The 17,328-nt window shown below is 42.0% G+C and overlaps 1 protein-coding gene across 1 annotated transcript in view; it reads left to right on the forward strand.

Annotated features, from left to right (window-relative positions):
- Positions 1–17,328, forward strand: part of LOC106611348 (dynein axonemal heavy chain 6) — a 125,998-nt gene that overhangs the window by 17,818 nt on the left and 90,852 nt on the right. Inside the window, 28 exon segments of the mRNA XM_045724960.1 lie at positions 175–346; positions 1,804–2,003; positions 3,212–3,316; positions 5,303–5,421; positions 5,544–5,618; positions 7,328–7,415; positions 7,903–8,153; positions 8,494–8,725; positions 8,934–8,987; positions 9,215–9,360; positions 9,508–9,576; positions 10,203–10,389; positions 10,871–10,950; positions 11,649–11,811; positions 11,959–12,048; positions 12,495–12,626; positions 13,191–13,400; positions 13,682–13,730; positions 13,847–14,067; positions 14,316–14,562; positions 14,723–14,795; positions 14,889–15,112; positions 15,311–15,427; positions 15,660–15,836; positions 16,284–16,416; positions 16,577–16,653; positions 16,858–17,054; positions 17,193–17,321. Coding sequence (XP_045580916.1) covers positions 175–346; positions 1,804–2,003; positions 3,212–3,316; positions 5,303–5,421; positions 5,544–5,618; positions 7,328–7,415; positions 7,903–8,153; positions 8,494–8,725; positions 8,934–8,987; positions 9,215–9,360; positions 9,508–9,576; positions 10,203–10,389; positions 10,871–10,950; positions 11,649–11,811; positions 11,959–12,048; positions 12,495–12,626; positions 13,191–13,400; positions 13,682–13,730; positions 13,847–14,067; positions 14,316–14,562; positions 14,723–14,795; positions 14,889–15,112; positions 15,311–15,427; positions 15,660–15,836; positions 16,284–16,416; positions 16,577–16,653; positions 16,858–17,054; positions 17,193–17,321 — 4,017 coding nt within the window.

Genomic DNA, 17,328 nt, shown 5'->3' on the forward strand with positions numbered 1-17,328 from the left:
GTATTTGTTAGCCTGGTCCCAGAACTGTGTGTTCTGTCTTGCCAACTCCTATGGACATTGTCATGCCACACTGCGTAACAATGACCATAGGAGTTGGCAAGACAGAACAAACAGACCTGGGACCAGGCTTAGTATTATTGTGTGTGATGACAATGTGATTTCTCTCTTGTTTAGTATCTGATAGATGAATGGGAGAGGAAGCTGAACCAGTTCTCTCATACTCTGGAGGAGTGGGTCATGTGTCAGAAGAGATGGCTCTACCTGGAGCCTATCTTCTCTGCTGGAGGGATTCAGAGGCAAGGCAGCTATTTTAGTTTTACCTTGTGTATGACGCTTATTAACCTGTGTAATAACGGATGAGGTGTGTGTCATGGCACTTTGGTTTGTATTGTTTATTGTGTTGTCTTGTCTACGTGTTTCATCTGCTGCTGACAATTCATCTATACTGAACAAAAATATAAACACAACATGCAACAATTTCAACGATTTTACTGAGTTACAGTTCATATGAAGAAATCTGTGAAATATAAGTAAATAAATTCATTAGGCCCAACCATGGCAGGGGCGCAGCCATGGTTGGGCCTGGGAGGGCATAGGCCCATCCACTGGCCCAGCCAATCAGAGTTTTTCCCCACAAAAGGGTTTTATTATAGCCAGAAATACTCCTCAGTTTCATCAGCTGTCCTGGTGGTTGGCCTCAGGAGATACTACAGGTGAAGAAGCTGGATGTGGAGGTCCTGGTCTGGCGTGATTACACATGGTCTATGGTCTGTGGTTGTGAAGGCGGTTGGACGTACTGCCAAATTCTCTAAAACGATGTTGGAGGCGGCTTATGGTAGAGAAATTAACATGAAATTCTCTTGCAACAGCTCTGGTGGACATTCCTGCAGTCAGCATGTCAATTACACGCCCCATAAGAACTTGAGACATTGTGTTGTGTGTTGTGTGACAAAACTGCACATCTTATTGGCCTTGTATTGTCCCCAGCACAAGGGGCACCTGTGTAATGATCATGCTGTTTAATCAGCTTGTTGTTATGCCACACCTGTCAGGTGGATTGATTATCTTGGCAAAGGAGAAATGCTCACTAACAGAGATGTAAACACATTTCTGCACAAAATTTGAGATCAATAATTTTTTTGTGCGTATGGAACATTTCACGGATCATTTATTTCAGCTCGTGAAACATGGGACCAACACTTTGCATGTTGCATTTATATTTTTGTTCAGTATATTTTTTTATTATTACATAGGCTTCTGGTTGATGATTTTGGAAATTGTTCTTTTGACAGCATTTTAAAGACAGACCTTGCACATGTAGTCATCATCTGATATAATATGGGGTAGATATCTACCTGGAGTAGGTTTAAGGTCCAATGGAGCCGTTTTTATCTCAATATCTAATCATTTCTGGGTAACAATTAGGTACCTTACTGTGATTATTTTCAATGAAAATGGTCAAAAATAAACTAAAATAGCTTCTTAGCAAAGGGCAATTTCTGTGAGTGGTCTGAGTGGGGGGTGGGGTGGGGGGGCTGGAACTCTTTCTTATTGGTCTATTAACTCATTTACTGCATGGTGATGTCAACAGGCAGGCAAAAAATCCAACCCAACAAAACAGGCTGAAATTTCAGCCGGTCTCATCAAACAGCTTTTACAGGGCATTATCATTATTTCACAGTATTATTCCAACGTCATAGTGTGGAAACAGTGTATATATAAAACACGGAAAAATCACGTTTTTAAGAAGACACAGTACCAAAAAAGTGATTGAATGTAATCCAAAATATGTACTTTTCTGACTTGAAATGAATGAACCTCATCCTATTAGACAGCTCCCAGCAGAGGCCAAGGTGTTCTTGCAGGTGGATCAATCATGGAAGGAGATCATGAGGAGGACAAATGACAGGCCTAATGCCCTTAGAGCAGCTACCGCCCCTGGGGTCCTGGAGATGCTGCAGGCTGGCAACGTCCACATGGAAAAAATACAGAAATGTCTGGAGGTACTGGAGGGATTTAGCGTGCCTGGGTGCCAGACTGTTTCTGCTATCTGGAGGGAGTTAGGGTGCCAGAATGTTTCTGCTATCTGGAGGGAGTTAGGGTGTCTGAATGTTTCTGCTATCTGGAGGGAGTTAGGGTGTCTGGGTGCCAGACTGTTTCTGCTATCTGGAGGGAGTTAGGGTGTCTGGGTGCCAGACTGTTTCTGCTATCTGGAGGGAGTTAGGGTGCCTGGGTGCCAGACTGTTTCTGCTATCTGGAGGGATTTAGGGTGCCTGGGTGCCAGACTGTTTCTGCTATCTGGAGGGAGTTAGGGTGCCAGACTGTTTCTGCTATCTGGAGGGAGTTAGGGTGCCAGACTGTTTCTGCTATCTGGAGGGAGTTAGGGTGCCTGGGTGCCAGACTGTTTCTGCTATCTGGAGGGAGTTAGGGTGTCTGGGTGTCAGAATGTTTCTGCTATCTGGAGGGAGTTAGCGTGCCTGGGTGCCAGACTGTTTCTGCTATCTGGAGGGATTTAGGGTGCCTGGGTGCCAGACTGTTTCTGCTATCTGGAGGGATTTAGGGTGCCTGGGTGCCAGACTGTTTCTGCTATCTGGAGGGAGTTAGGGTGCCAGACTGTTTCTGCTATCTGGAGGGAGTTAGGGTGCCAGACTGTTTCTGCTATCTGGAGGGAGTTAGGGTGCCTGGGTGCCAGACTGTTTCTGCTATCTGGAGGGAGTTAGGGTGCCTGGGTGCCAGACTGTTTCTGCTATCTGGAGGGAGTTAGGGTGCCTGGGTGTCAGAATGTTTCTGCTATCTTGTCAACTCCTTGTCATTCATTGTCATCTCAAACATGGCAATTCCATAATGAGTAGAAACAAACTGGAACCCAGGCTAGCATATCACAATATACAGCAGACTGGAACCCAGGCTAGCATACCACATGATACAGCCGACTGGCACGCAGGCTAGCATACCACATGATACAGCAGACTGGAACCCAGGCTAGCATACCACATGATACAGCAGACTGGAACCCAGGCTAGCATACCACATGATACAGCAGACTCTCAAAAGGACAATGCACTTAATTTCCTGTCTGTCTTTAGGGTCAGCTGGGCTGTAAAACCTTTGACATTTTCATTTGCAACTCTCACACAACATTTATCTTATCCTAGTTACTTTCAGAGTTGCTGTTTATTCAATACTTGACTGTTTGTTTCGTTTTCTGCAGGATTATTTTGAATCCAAAAGAACAGTTTTCGCAAGATTCTACTTCCTCAGCAATGAGGAACTGCTGGATGTTCTGTCACAGAGCAAAAATCCCAACGCCATTCAGGTTCCCATCTCATAGTATAGGCTAACCATTCAAAAAGAAATGACTTTCTTTAAAAAAAATAATAATAACATAAGCAGCAGCTGGAAGTTAATATTTCACTTTTATACAGCAGACTTTCAAAAGCACAATGTACTTAATTTCCTGTCTGTAGGGTCTAGCTGAGCTGTAACCTCGTCTCCAGGCTCAATTACTACCGCATATAGAGACTGGTAACACTGCTTCAAAGTGGGACTTGAAAGGGCTGTGTTTAAAATTGAGGCGGGAGATGGAGCGAGCCTGCTACAGATGCAGGATCTTAATTTGAGCCAGTTTGCTACAACAGGAAAATAATGAATTATTATGTGGATTGTAATTAATGGACATTTTTTATAGGGGTTGATACATTTTTTGTTATGGCAAATGAAGTCTGACATATTTAAGTGGAAATTACAAACTTTCAAAGCCTGTTTAAACCTCAAATACACTACAAGTTCGCATTTCCTGCTGTGGAAAATTCTCAGCAACAAAAGAGTAATCAAATTAAGATCCTACGTCTGTACAGATCTATTAGCTGGGACTTTGAAAAATGGTGAAGATCGTTCTATCACATAGACCATCTTATTTTTGGGAAGCCCAATTGATTCTGAGTTCGGACATATAAACTTACAGTACCAGTCAAAAGTTTGGACACACCTACTCATTCAAGGGTTTTTATTTATTTTGACTATTTTCTACATTGTAGAATAATAGTGAAGACATCAAAACTATGAAATAACACATATGGAATCATGTAGTAACCAAAAACGTGTTAAACAAATCAAAATATATTTTAGATATTAGATTCTTCAAAGTAGCCACCCTTTGCCTTGATGACAGCTTTGCACACTCTTGGCATTCTCTCAACCAGCTTCATGTCGTAGTCACCTGGAATGCATTTCAATTAACAGGTGTGCCTTGTTGAAAGTTAATTTGTGGAATTTCTTTCCTTCTAAATGCGTTTGAGCCAATCAGTTAAGTTGTGACAAGGTAGGGGTGGTATACAGGAGATAGCCCTATTTGGTAAAAGACCAAGTCCATATTATGGCAAGAACAGCATCAATAAGCAAAGAGAAATGACAGTCCATCATTACTTTAAGACATGAATGTCAGTAAATCCGGACATTTTCAAGAACTTTGAAAGTTTCTTCAAGTGCAGTCGCAAAAACCATCAAGCGCTATGATGAAACTGGCTCTCATGAGGACCGCCACAGGAAAGGAAGACCCAGAGTTACCTCTGCTGCAGAGGATATGTTCATTAGTTAACTGCACCTCAGATTGTAGTCCAAATAAAAGCTTCACGGAGTTCAAGTAACAGACACATCTCAACATCAACTGTTCAGAGGAGACTGTGTGAATCAGGCCTTCATGGTCGAATTGCTGCAAAGAAACCACTACTAAAGTACACCAATAAGAAGAAGAGACTTGCTTGGGCCAAGAAACACGAACAATGGACAGACCAGTGTAAATCGGTCCTTTGATCTGATGAGTCCAAATTTGAGATTTTTGGTTACAACCGCCGTGTCTTTGTGAGACGCAGAGTAGGTGAACAGATGATCTCTGCATGTGTAGTTCCCACCGTGAAGCATAAAGGAGGTGTGTTGGTGTGGGGGTTCTTTGCTGGTGACGCTGTCAATGATTTATTTAGAATTCAAGGCACACTTAACCAGCATGGCTACCACAGCATTCTGCAGCAATACTCCATCCCATCTGGTTTGTGCTTAGTGGGACTATCATTTGTTTTTCAACAGCTGGTTGAGAGAATGCCAAGAGTGTGCAAAGCTGTCATCAAGGCAAATCGTGGCTACTTTGAAGAATCTAAAATATATTTTGAGCGAGCCGGGTGGTGGACAGATTAGCTGGGCTGTAAAAGCTTGTGAAAAATTCAGACATTTTCATTCACAACTTTCAAACAATATTTATGTTCATTCAATCAATTTAATTCAATCCATTCTCTACAACACTTTTAAGCCTCATCTTGTAAAATGCTTCAGCAACATCCGTCACCTGGACATCCAGGAACATGCTACGATTTACCATGTGGTGGCAAGCATACGTTCAGCCGAGGGTGAAACTGTGACCCTGCCAAAGTAAATACTCTAATCATGATAATAAACCAAATGGAAACATTTACATTTAGGCTTAATTCATGTTTTTTTTTTCTGTTACCGAGAATCCCATCACAACTCTTTCTTCTCTTTTGATTCTTTAGAAATGTTCAAATACGTGGGCCAGTGGAGCAATGGATGGGAAATGTGGAAACAGCAATGTACAACACAGTGAAAAGGTACAGTAACCATTTTGCATGCAGCTTTTCCTTTCCTGTTCAAAAGGTGTTGATACAGTACAGTGAGGGAAAAAAGTATTTGATCCCCTGCTGATTTTGTACGTTTGCCCACTGACAAAGAAATGATCAGTCTATAATTTTAATGGTAGGTTTATTTGAACAGTGAGAGACAGAATAACAACAAAAAAATCCAGAAAAACGCATGTAAAAAATGTTATAAATTGATTTGCATTTTAATGAGGGAAATAAGTATTTGACCCCTTTGCAAAACATGACTTAGTACTTGGTGGCAAAACCCTTGTTGGCAATCACAGAGGTCAGATGTTTCTTGTAGTTGGCCACCAGGTTTGCACACATCTCAGGATCCCACTCCTCTTTGCAGATCTTCTCCAAGTCATTAAGGTTTCAAGGCTGACGTTTGGCAACTCAAACCTTCAGCTCCCTCCACAGATTTTCTATGGGATTAAGGTCTGGAGACTGGCTAGGCCACTCCAAGACCTTAATGTGCTTCTTCTTAAGCCACTCCTTTGTAGCCTTGGCTGTGTGTTTTGGGTCATTGTCATGCTGGAATACCCATCCACAACCCATTTTCAATACCCTGGCTGAGGGAAGGAGGTTCTCACCCAAGATTTGACGGTACATGGCCCCGTCCATCGTCCCTTTGATGCGGTGAAGTTGTCCTGTCCCCTTAGCAGAAAAACACCCCCAAAGCATAATGTTTCCACCTCCATGTTTGACGGTGGGGATGGTGTTCTTGGGGTCATAGGCAGCATTCCTCCTCCTCCAAACACGGCGAGTTGAGTTGATGCCATAGAGCTCCATTCTGGTCTCATCTGACCACAACACTTTCACCAGTTGTCCTCTGAATCATCCAGATGTTCATTGGCTAACTTCAGACGGGCCTGTATATGTGCTTTCTTGAGCGTGGGGACCTTACGGGCGCTGCAGGATTTCAGTCCTTCACGGCGTAGTGTGTTACCAATTGTTTTCTTGGTGACTATGGTCCCAGCTGCCTTGAGATCATTGACAAGATCCTCCCGTGTAGTTCTGGGCTGATTCCTCACCGTTCTCATGATCATTGCAACTCCACAAGGTGAGATCTTGCATGGAGCCCCAGGCCGAGGGAGATTGACAGTTCTTTTGTGTTTCTTCCATTTGCGAATAATCGCACCAACTGTTGTCACCTTCTCACCAAGCTGCTTGGCGATGGTCTTGTAGCCCATTCCAGCCTTGTGTAGGTCTACAATCTTGTCCCTGACATCCTTGGCGAGTTCTTTGGTCTTGGCCATGGTGGAGAGTTTGGAATCTGATTGATTGATTGCTTCTGTGGACAGGTGTCTTTTATACAGGTAACAAGCTGAGATTAGGAGCACTCCCTTTAAGAGTGTGCTCCTAATCTAAGCTCGTTACCTGTATAAAAGACACCTGTCCACAGAAGCAATCAATCAATCAGGGGTCAAATACTTATTTCCCTCATTAAAATGCAAATCAATTCATAACATTTTTGAGATGCGTTTTTCTGGATTTTTTGGTTGTTATTCTGTCTCTCACTGTTCAAATAAACCTACCATTGAAATTATAGACTGATCATTTCTTTGTCAGTGGGCAAACGTACAGAATCAGCAGGGGATCAAATACTTTTTTCCCCTCACTGTATATCCAAGGGAACTTTTAGCCTGATACAATAATCATGTTTCAAATAATTTCAGGCGCTTGAAGTTAGGAGTGTCAGAATGGAATCCTCAGAACTTTAAGAAATGGGTCCTCTCTCACCCCGGACAGGTCGTTCTTACCGTGGTAAGTTACCATTGCGATGTATAGATTTAACAGGAATATGATTGGACTTATTACTATCCACCTACACAATTGGGAAAACCCCACCATGTGTTAAACAGTGTATCGTCTTCCTCCAGTTCCTGTTCACTAGGCTGATGAATGTAGTGACTGTTACCCTGTCAAAATTACATCAACAGCCAAGGAAAACGTAAGACCAAAGTAAATGTGAGACCATCAGACTTTTCACACCGTCTTCTTACATTGTGTCCAACGTGTTCTAAACACATGCCTGGTCTCAGATCTGTTGTCTCCTTCTATAGCCTGGTCCCAGATCTGTTGTCTCCTTCTATAGCCTGGTCCCAGATCTGTTTGTGCTCTTGCCAACTCCGTTGCTGTCATTGTCAAACCAAACATTTTGGCATGACATTTCCATAAGGAGTTAGTAAGAGAGCAGAAACAGACTAGTACCCAGGCTACCAAAACCCCTCCGTCACCCTCTGTCCCCTAGACCCAGATCATGTTCACTAAGGACTGCCAGGAAAGCTTCAGCAGTGAGAGGCAGCTGGAGAGCATGGTGGTGGTGAAGCAGCAGGTGATCCACAATGTGGAGGAGCTGGCTGACCTGGTGTCCGAGCCCCTGCCCTGTCACCAGCAGGCCACCCTAGAGGCCCTGCTCACCATCCTGGTCCACTGCAGAGACGTCCTCAGCCATCTCCTCCAGAACCGCATCACCAGTGTGGACGACTTCGAGTGGACAAGGTCACAGCTTTGATCATTGTTGTTACTGCTAGTATAGATTTTTCTTGAAATACCTGGCCTTATGTAGATTAGTTCCAGATCTTTTTGTGCTGTCTATGATCAGAATAACTCTTATTCTTAGGCCAAATATATCTAGGATCAGGCTAGGACTTCTGAGAATGTTTTGTCAAATTCTCTGAGTTTGAGATGATTGTTGATCATTTAGGTAACCTTCAGAGCTGCACAAGACTTACCTACATGAACAACTTAATTTTATAGATTAAGCCAACCAAAACAGATCTCCAGATGCAACATTTGTACTTTTTATATATTTTTTTGTCATTGGTTCTGTTGGTTTCAGGCAGCTCCATTATGTCTGGTATGACAGCACCTCTCTGTGTTACGTGGTCCATGCCCAGGCTTCCTTCATTTATGGCTATGAGTACCTGGGCTGTTCTCCTCGACTGGTCATCACGCCGCTTACTGACCGATGCTGGCTGACCCTCACTGGGGCCTTGAGCCTCCATCTGGGGGGCGCGCCTGCCGGACCCTCTGGAACAGGCAAGACAGAGACGGTCAAGGACCTGGCCAAGGTAAGGACCTGTCACTGAAGTTAGGAGAAAAACCTGGGAAGTATTTAGTAAGTTAGTCGGTGTGTGGACCTGAAAATGCCAGTAGTAGAAAAAGAGAATGTCCACACTCTTGGGAAACCACTGTCGCTGGCATCCTTGTAGCTCTGTGTTCAAACTGATACTGTATTTACAGGAAGTAAAACCATGTTGGTGTTGTTTTCCTTTGCAGGCGCTTGGAAAGTTCTGTTTAGTACTGAACTGCTCTGACAGTCTGGACTATAAGGTAGCCATGGACATTTCTATTCTCATTAGAACTTTATAGCTATTGTACTTTTGATGCATTGAAATATGTTTGTTCAAGCTCATTGCATCAGTTGTAGAGACTGAAGAAGTGGAGTAGAAGTATGTATACATTATACTGTGAGTTAGTTGCACAAATGTAGAAATCAATAAAGTAGTCGTGTAATTTATCTCATACAGTTGTCTCTCTCTGTGACATTCCCTTACCAGATGATGGGGAAGCTGTTCTCTGGCATGGTGCAGTCTGGTTCCTGGTGTTGTTTTGATGAGTTTAACCGTATCAACGTAGAGGTGTTGTCAGTCATCGCTGCTCAGCTTCAGTCCATTAAGGCCGCCATGCATAGTCACAGTTTACGGTATGCCTCTGGAACTTACTGTATTCTTTAGACTGATTTGTATTTTTACGGCTTGAAAGTTTTTCATTTTACATTGGTTTAACTGAACAGGTGAATAGCTTAGGTTAATTAGTCAAATGTATTCGATATTTACTGTTTTTACCAAAGGTTTATGTTCGAGGGAAGAGATATCCGACTGAACGCCTCATGTGGATTCTTCATCACCATGAATCCAGGGTAACGTGATCTGTCATGTTTAGTTTAAGATCATACCCTTTTAATAACCTTTAATAAGCGTTAATAACCTGTTATCAAGGAAAAGGGTGACTACTTTGAAGAATCTAAAATCTAAAATATATTTTGATTTGTTTAACACTTTTGGTTACTACATGATTCCAAATGTGTTATTTCATAGTTTTGATGTCTTCACTATTATTCTACAATGTAGAAAATAGTAAAAATAAAGAAAACCCCTGGAATGAGTAGGTGTATCCAAACGTTTGACTGGTACTGTACATACATACACACACACATATAAATACATACATATATACACACACACATACACATACAAATACATACATATATACACACACATCTTTAAAAAATATATATTTTCTTTATTACCCTCCAACCCTACCACCCCTAACCCAATTGGAGCAAACTAGTGAACAACAATGCTTAGGCCTGTATTTCCAGTTCATACATACTATGTACATTCTATGGACCCAGTCTATTTTACAATAGTTCTATTTTGTTTGCTTTTACTCCTGTCTTTCCTCTACCCTCAACCATCTATTTCTTATGTCCATCCGGTTTGATTTTTATTTGCCATGTCTTTGAAGTTGACCTCTCTCTTTCAGTTGCAAAGGTCGAGTGGATCTCCCTGATAACCTAAAGTCCCTGTTCCGGCCCGTCTCTATGATGGTACCTGACTTTGACCTGATTGCTGAGATTATGTTGTTCTCTGAGGGCTTCAAATCAGCCAAATCACTGTCCAGGAAGATTGTCAACCTATACCAGCTCGCCAGCAAGCAGCTGTCTCAGCAGGTTGGACTTACATACACTCTTAGAAAAAAAGGTGGTATCTTGAACCTTAAAGGGTTCTTCAGCTGTCCCCATAGGAGAACACTTTGAATAACTATTTTTGTTTGCAGGTAGAACCCTTTTGGTTCCATGTAGAACCCTTTCTACAGAGGGTCTACCTGGAACCAAAAAACATTCTCCTACAGGGACAGTCGAAGAACACTTTTGGAACCATTTTTTCTAAGAGCAACATTACAAACATTTCAGTTAAAACAGTTGAAACAAACAGTTGAACATTTCAGTTAAAACCGTTGAATATTTCAGTTAAAACCGTTGAACATTTCAGTTAAATATCAAATACATACTGTAACTGTTCATGTTAATGTTTATAACTATGTTCATAGCTTTGGCATTCTGAAAACTTTTGTTTAGCTTTTTTGTTGATGTCTTAAGTTTTGTCTTTGTGTTTTTTTCCCCTTCGTTTCGTGGTTCTACTGTAATCTAGGACCATTATGATTTTGGAATGAGAGCCATAAAGTCAGTGCTAGTTCTCGCTGGTCAGAAGAGAAGATTCGCAGCTCTGTCGTAAGTATTGTGGCAAACCTCTTCAAAGTTAGGAGCGTTTGTCACAACTTGAGTGGGAAACTGTCACCAAAGTCAGCCCAGAATGAAAGTTCTTTCGAACATGACAGTACCTGTGTGTTTGTTTCTCTGTCCTGGTCCACCCAGGCCGCAGGTAAGGTCAAGGATAGCAGGGTTCGGTACACAAATCTGGTTCTCAGTAGGTCCAGGTCTAAACGCCAACAGGTAAGTCCAAAACAGTCCAGCTCGTACACGGTAAATCCAGCCAATGTAGATTGTCTCTTTCTCTATGGTTCATAGATCCTTCCAGCCCTCTCTCTCTCTTCCTGGTTTTTCTTGACCCTTTATCTGTGGGTCAGCTCCACCTTCTGAGGGTTCCCCTTGCTTCTGGGAATTGTAGTTTTGGCAGTCGGCCATTTTGTGCTCTGTAGTTCTGATCGGGGTGGCCATTTTAGTGATCAGGCAGAGCCCGTTTATTAGTTCTGCCCTCACATATCTGCCATTTATCACTCGACCCCCTTCTTTGCCACAGTATTAAAGAAACAAGAATCCTCTGCATTCTTGAGGCCAAAAGGCATTCCCTTGAATTGGTACAACCAAAAGGCTGTGTCACTGGTCACTACCGTCTTCTCTCATTCATCTCAACTTGCCAGAGTTGTTGTAGTAAAAACATTGTGAGTAAATACTGTGTGATATTCCAGGTGTGGCCTGACACCAGAGGACGAATACTGCGTTCTGATCTGTGCTTTACAAAACTCGAACTTACCCAAGCTGGTTCCTGAGGACGTTCCTCTGTTTAAAAGCATCATGGAGGATCTCTTCCCTGGCATCGTCAATCCCAAAACTATCCATCCTCAACTAGAGGTAATTCCTCGCCACGTGTACTCACACAGTCCGGTGTAGTCGGTGGTTGTTCTGGTAAAGTAAATAGAACTTGGTTAGATCACTTGGCTGCATGTTTTTTTGGTTGTTGTGGTTAAAATGTATGTCATATGCTTGTATCTTCTCTAGATCGCCATAGCTAAGGCTACAGAGATGCTTGGATTACAACAATGGCCAAATCAAGCAGAGAAGGTTACACAGCTGTATAGCCAGATTTTGGTCAGTATTTGGTTTCTTAAACATCCCGGGTCCATACTTACGAACCCTTAGATGGAACAAAAATGCTAGGTGTTAGATTTTCCCATTGGAAAACATGTCAGAATTAGCTGCCTAGCTACCACGAGTTACTTGTATTTCTGGGAACAAATAACAAATCAACCAATGACTTCCGTTAAGGACTCTCATGAAAAAGTGTTAAATCACATCCAACTATGTCTACTTCTTTAGTTGGTTGAAGAAGTATTTGTTAATGGAAATAATCACGCGGGCCAGCTGGTGGTGTTAGCGTAGTGGCTAAGTGTAAAATGTTTTCCGATGGGAAAAGCTAACACCTAGCATTTTTTGTTCCAGAACGTCTACACCTGAGGTTTAAGCAAGCGTTGTCCTGTTGATATTGTGATTCATTCAATTCACAATATCATTCAACTTCAATATTGATGTTGCAGGCTCGAGGAGGGGTGATGTTGATTGGTCCTACCGGAGGAGGGAAGACAACAGCGAGACTCATCCTGCAGCACGCTCTACACCTGCTGCCCTCTCTGTCTGAAGTCCACAGGAGGACCAGCGTCTTTATGCAGGTACTGCACATCTCTTTAGACACATCAGATCGTTTCCTGAAAACATCTGTCAGTGAATGTTTTTAAGTGTGTTTAAACATGCCACTGCAGCTAAACTGGTGCCGATTTGATTCCTTTCAGATATGGTAGTGTTAGATAGTATGTTTGTGTGTGTTGTTTAACGCTGCAATATGTCACTTTTTGTGGCAACGCGACCAAATTCATATAGAAATGTGAGTTATAGATCTGTCATTCTCATTGAAAGCAAGTCAAAGAAGCCGGGTAGATCTGTTCTATTTGCTCCATTTCTATGCTTCCCGTTCTTAAGTTTTGTTTTTGCGTCTTTTACTTTCGGTTTTGTACATCAGCTTAAAACAGTAGAAAATACAATGCAATGATTATCTATTGCTTGTTTTGTCACATAAACTGAAATTAGGCAAACTGTTAGAATGTTAGCAACCAGGAAATGGTGTCGTGATTTCTGCATATAGCAGCCTGGTCCCAAATATGTTTGTGCTGTCTTGCCAACTCCTGTAATTGATTGCTGTGCTTGTTTCATTCTTTCTCTTAACTTCCATTGGGTAGTTGGCACCGAGTTCAGAGGTCCACGTGGAAAGCTTCACCATCAACCCCAAGTGTGTGAGCTTTGGAGAGTTGTACGGCCAGGTAGACCCCAACACTCTGGAGTGGTCAGACGGCCTGTTCGCCTCTGCAGTCAGAACCTACGCTAAAGAACTCTTCGAACAAGACAACAAGACTTCCAAAGACAGCGAGAGCAGGAACACCTCCTCTTCAGTCAGTTCTTATTGCATTTACATTTGAGTACTTTAGCAGATGCTCTTATCTAGACTAAACTACATTTCAGTCATGCATTCAACTGAAGTAGGTAAAACAACAATCACGATCCTTGCAAGTAAAATCTTTCTGAAAATAGCCGCCATCTATAAAATCATTGCTAGGAAGAGTTAAGCACCATTCTTTTTATTGCTATTCATTGTTTATGATCATTCATTCTAAGGATACTGTCATTTACGCTGGTAACATTGGCCACACATGGGCTCTGTCTTCCCTTTCAGGATGTTTTGAGTGACTCCACTACACCCTTACCTCCCAGCAGTTATCAACGTATGTCTTAATGAACTCTGCTTGTGGTTATCACACAGTATAGTATCACACAATATTTGACAATGTTATCATTCAGAAATACATATATTTAAATGTGTCTCTTTCTTATTTCTTAGATAACTTCGTGGTTGACAACTGGCGTTGGATCATAATGGATGGCCCAGTGGATATCCTGTGGGTCGAGAACCTGAACACCGCGTTGGACGACAACAAGACGCTGTGCCTGGTGAACGGAGAGAGGATCAGCCTGCCAGATGGCATTAGGTTCCTGTTTGAAGTGGATACTCTCAGCCAGGCCACCCCCGCTACCATCAGCCGCTGTGCCATGGTCTACATGGTACTGTGTCAAGATGCATTATGTTCAACCAGACCTACTCTTCAGAATGGTTCCCTGGACTCAGATTAATTCTCGTCCTGGAGAATCTCCATTGCAAGTGTCCTCCGGTCCAAGATTAGGCCTAATCTGGGTCCGGGAAACTGGACCCCAATCTGTTATAGGTTTTCATCTAATGTATTAAACTACAGTAGTTTGTTATACAAAGTTAGAATATTTGGATTATATATATTTTTTCATCGCCACTCCAGGATCCAGTTGACCTGGGCTGGAAGCCGTACGTGAGGCGCTGGCTGTCCCAGCTGCCCAGACAGCTGAGCAGAGAGGGAAGGAACCACATCCAGCAGCTCTTTGACAACAGCATCACCCAGGGGCTGAACTTTGTCAAAAAGCACCAGAAGCTGCTCAACTTCCAGATCCCGGAGATGTCCACAGTCATGACTGTCTGCAGCATCCTGGGGGCTCTCATTAACTTCATGCAGGGGAATGGTGGCCTGGGTAGGACAATCTTCTGTAAAGCTAAGCATCATCTGTATTTCTTCTTCTTCTACTTCTACTACTTGTCTTTCTGTCCGTGTGGATGTTGTATTGTATCCTATGTGGACTTTCAATAAGTTTGGTCCAAGTTTGATCAAATTTTCATTCCGTGGTGTCACAGGACTAAATCTTGAGACATTGTCAGAGGAAGACATTGGGAAGACCTCTGCAGACAATGAGTCCACAGGAAAAGGGTACGTATAAATTAAATCTATTGCTGTTTGTAGATACTATGTTATCTTGGTTCAGCTTTAGTAAAGTTACTGTATATTTCTAATCTGTCACAGGGAGGATAACAAATGGTTTCTACAGAAAAACCCTGAAAAACTCAAGATTCTTCTTGGGAAGCTGTTTGTCTTTTCATACGCCTGGGGAGTGGGAGGAGTTCTAAACCATGTAGATGACTATGATGATTCCCCATCTGCTACTAAAGACAAAAGCTGTCACCTCCTCAATGTTTCACACGCATTCAAAAACCTGATCCACAAGTTGTTTGAAGGCGCACCTTGCGGTATGTGAATAGAATAATTCATCATGTCCAGGGACTGCAGAGGAAAATTTGCAATTTAGCTAAATCTGGTACAATGACATGTTGTACATGGTCTCTGACAAATGAACAAATAAGTAATGCTATAGTGTCCATTATATTTTCTTTTTTGTAGAACTTATCCCTCTTCATCAAACTTTATTTTGTCTCTGAATATTTCAGGTGTGTCTTTACCGGCAGGGAATCGTATGATCTTCAATTACTTTGTGGATCTACAGACAGGTGCCTTTGTTCCCTGGGATGAGTTGGTTCCTAGCACCGAGAGTCTAATACGCAAAGGTTTGCTCACAACTTTACCCTCTCTGGTGTGCAGGAAGCATCCATACATGCACTTTTCAATCGTACCATTCAAGAGTGCTAAGATGAGTTTCAAGTTTATTTTCCTTATGTAATTTCACTGGAAATCATTCTCACCAGAGCTCTCACGTTAAAACAACAGCATTAAAAACAGCAGCATTAAAACTTACAGCATTAAAGGTTAGGGACTCACATTATACGTTCATTTCCTCAGGACTGAACACATCCTCAGGTTCTGAATCATTGCAGTTGGGAGGAGTCCTGGCAGAGTCTAACACAACAGATACCACCAGCTTTCTGAGATCAGGCCCCATCTGCAGCAATGATACTGTCCGCTACTCCTTTCTAATGAGCCTGCTGCTGCTCAACAAACAACCAGTACTTCTCACAGGTGATTCAGTTGAGATTTCACTCTGTATTATATAAGAATATAGGATCATTCTTTCCCCCAATTACATGCCTGTTGCTTACTATTCATGTTCTTGACAGAAAAAAATGGTTGTCTTTAACCAACTATTTTATCATTAAAGAGATTTAAGAGGTCTCATAATGAGGTTTGAATTGACTATTAGTGGGTTCTGGAGTTAATGAGGTTTGTTTTGACTATTAGGGGATTTTGGAGTTAATGAGGTTTGTTTTGACTATTAGGGGATTTTGGAGTTAATGAGGTTTGTTTTGACTATTAGGGGATTCTGGAGTTAATGAGGTTTGTTTTGACTATTAAGGGATTCTGGAGTTAATTAGGTTTGTTTTGACTATTAGGGGATTTTGAAGTTAATGATGTTTGTTTTGACTATTAGGGGATTCTGGAATGAATGAGGTTTGTTTTGACTATTAGGGGATTCTGGAGTTGGAAAAACCATTCTCATCCAAAGTATTCTAAAGAAACTACAGGAAGACGGAGGAGAAATGGTGAATCAAGGGACTATACTGGGACAAGTCTTTCTACACAACCAAGCCAAGACAGCCAGGTAAAGCTAACGTAAAAAACGATTCTCTTTTGTTGATCTTGTAAAAAATACATTATGTTGAGAAAGACAGTGAGCTTCAGTATTATTGTGTAAGAAAGGCCCAGAGAGGCTGAGAGACTGATACGAATGAGCAACCTAATGTACTGTATCTTTTCTCCAGCCTGTTGGAGGATGTTAACCTGCTGACAGCTGTGTTTGGGGGAGATGCAGATAAGTCTACAGGCGATGATTCATTAAGTAAGGTTTAGTCAGGACTATCTAGTAGTCGTCAGTAGTAGTGAGCTTATCTAGTGAGTAAAGTTAGTAGTCTGACTAAAAGCCACATGTTCTCCTATTACCCTTCTCCTGAGAAAATGCTTTTTTCTTTAATGTGAACAATTTATTGTTGTCATAATAATTAAAACCATAAATATTTACAACTAAAAAGTTGGTCTTTTCCAGGTGGCTTGTTAAGCAGCATGCCGTTTGGAGTGTTGCGCAGGATGCGTAGTCCCAGCCATACCTCAGAATCCTCAGGAATCCTGACCTGTACCCTCCAGTGCACTGCTCGTACAACCACTGCCTACATACAGGCACACATGTTACAAAACCTCGTCAAGAAAGGCAAAAATAACCTTGGTGCACCCAAAAATAAGTCGGTGAGTAAAATGTCATTACATAAACATGTCTGATAATAAACATTTTAAGTTTTGGATGCTCAAAGTACTCTAATGGATTTAAAATACACTAAAGATAGATGCATAATCAGCTTTGATGTTCTATGTTTCTCTCCTCAGGTCTTGGTGTTTGTAGATGATTTGAACATGCCAACACTTGATAGTTATGGCGCCCAGCCTTCCATGGAGTTGATTCGCCAGTTCATCGAGCTCCAGGGAGTATTCGATGCCAAGACTCTCACCTGGAAGGTACAGT

The sequence above is a fragment of the Salmo salar genome, chromosome ssa09 (genome assembly GCF_905237065.1).
Source record: "Salmo salar chromosome ssa09, Ssal_v3.1, whole genome shotgun sequence".
NCBI classification, from domain to species: domain Eukaryota; kingdom Metazoa; phylum Chordata; class Actinopteri; order Salmoniformes; family Salmonidae; genus Salmo; species Salmo salar.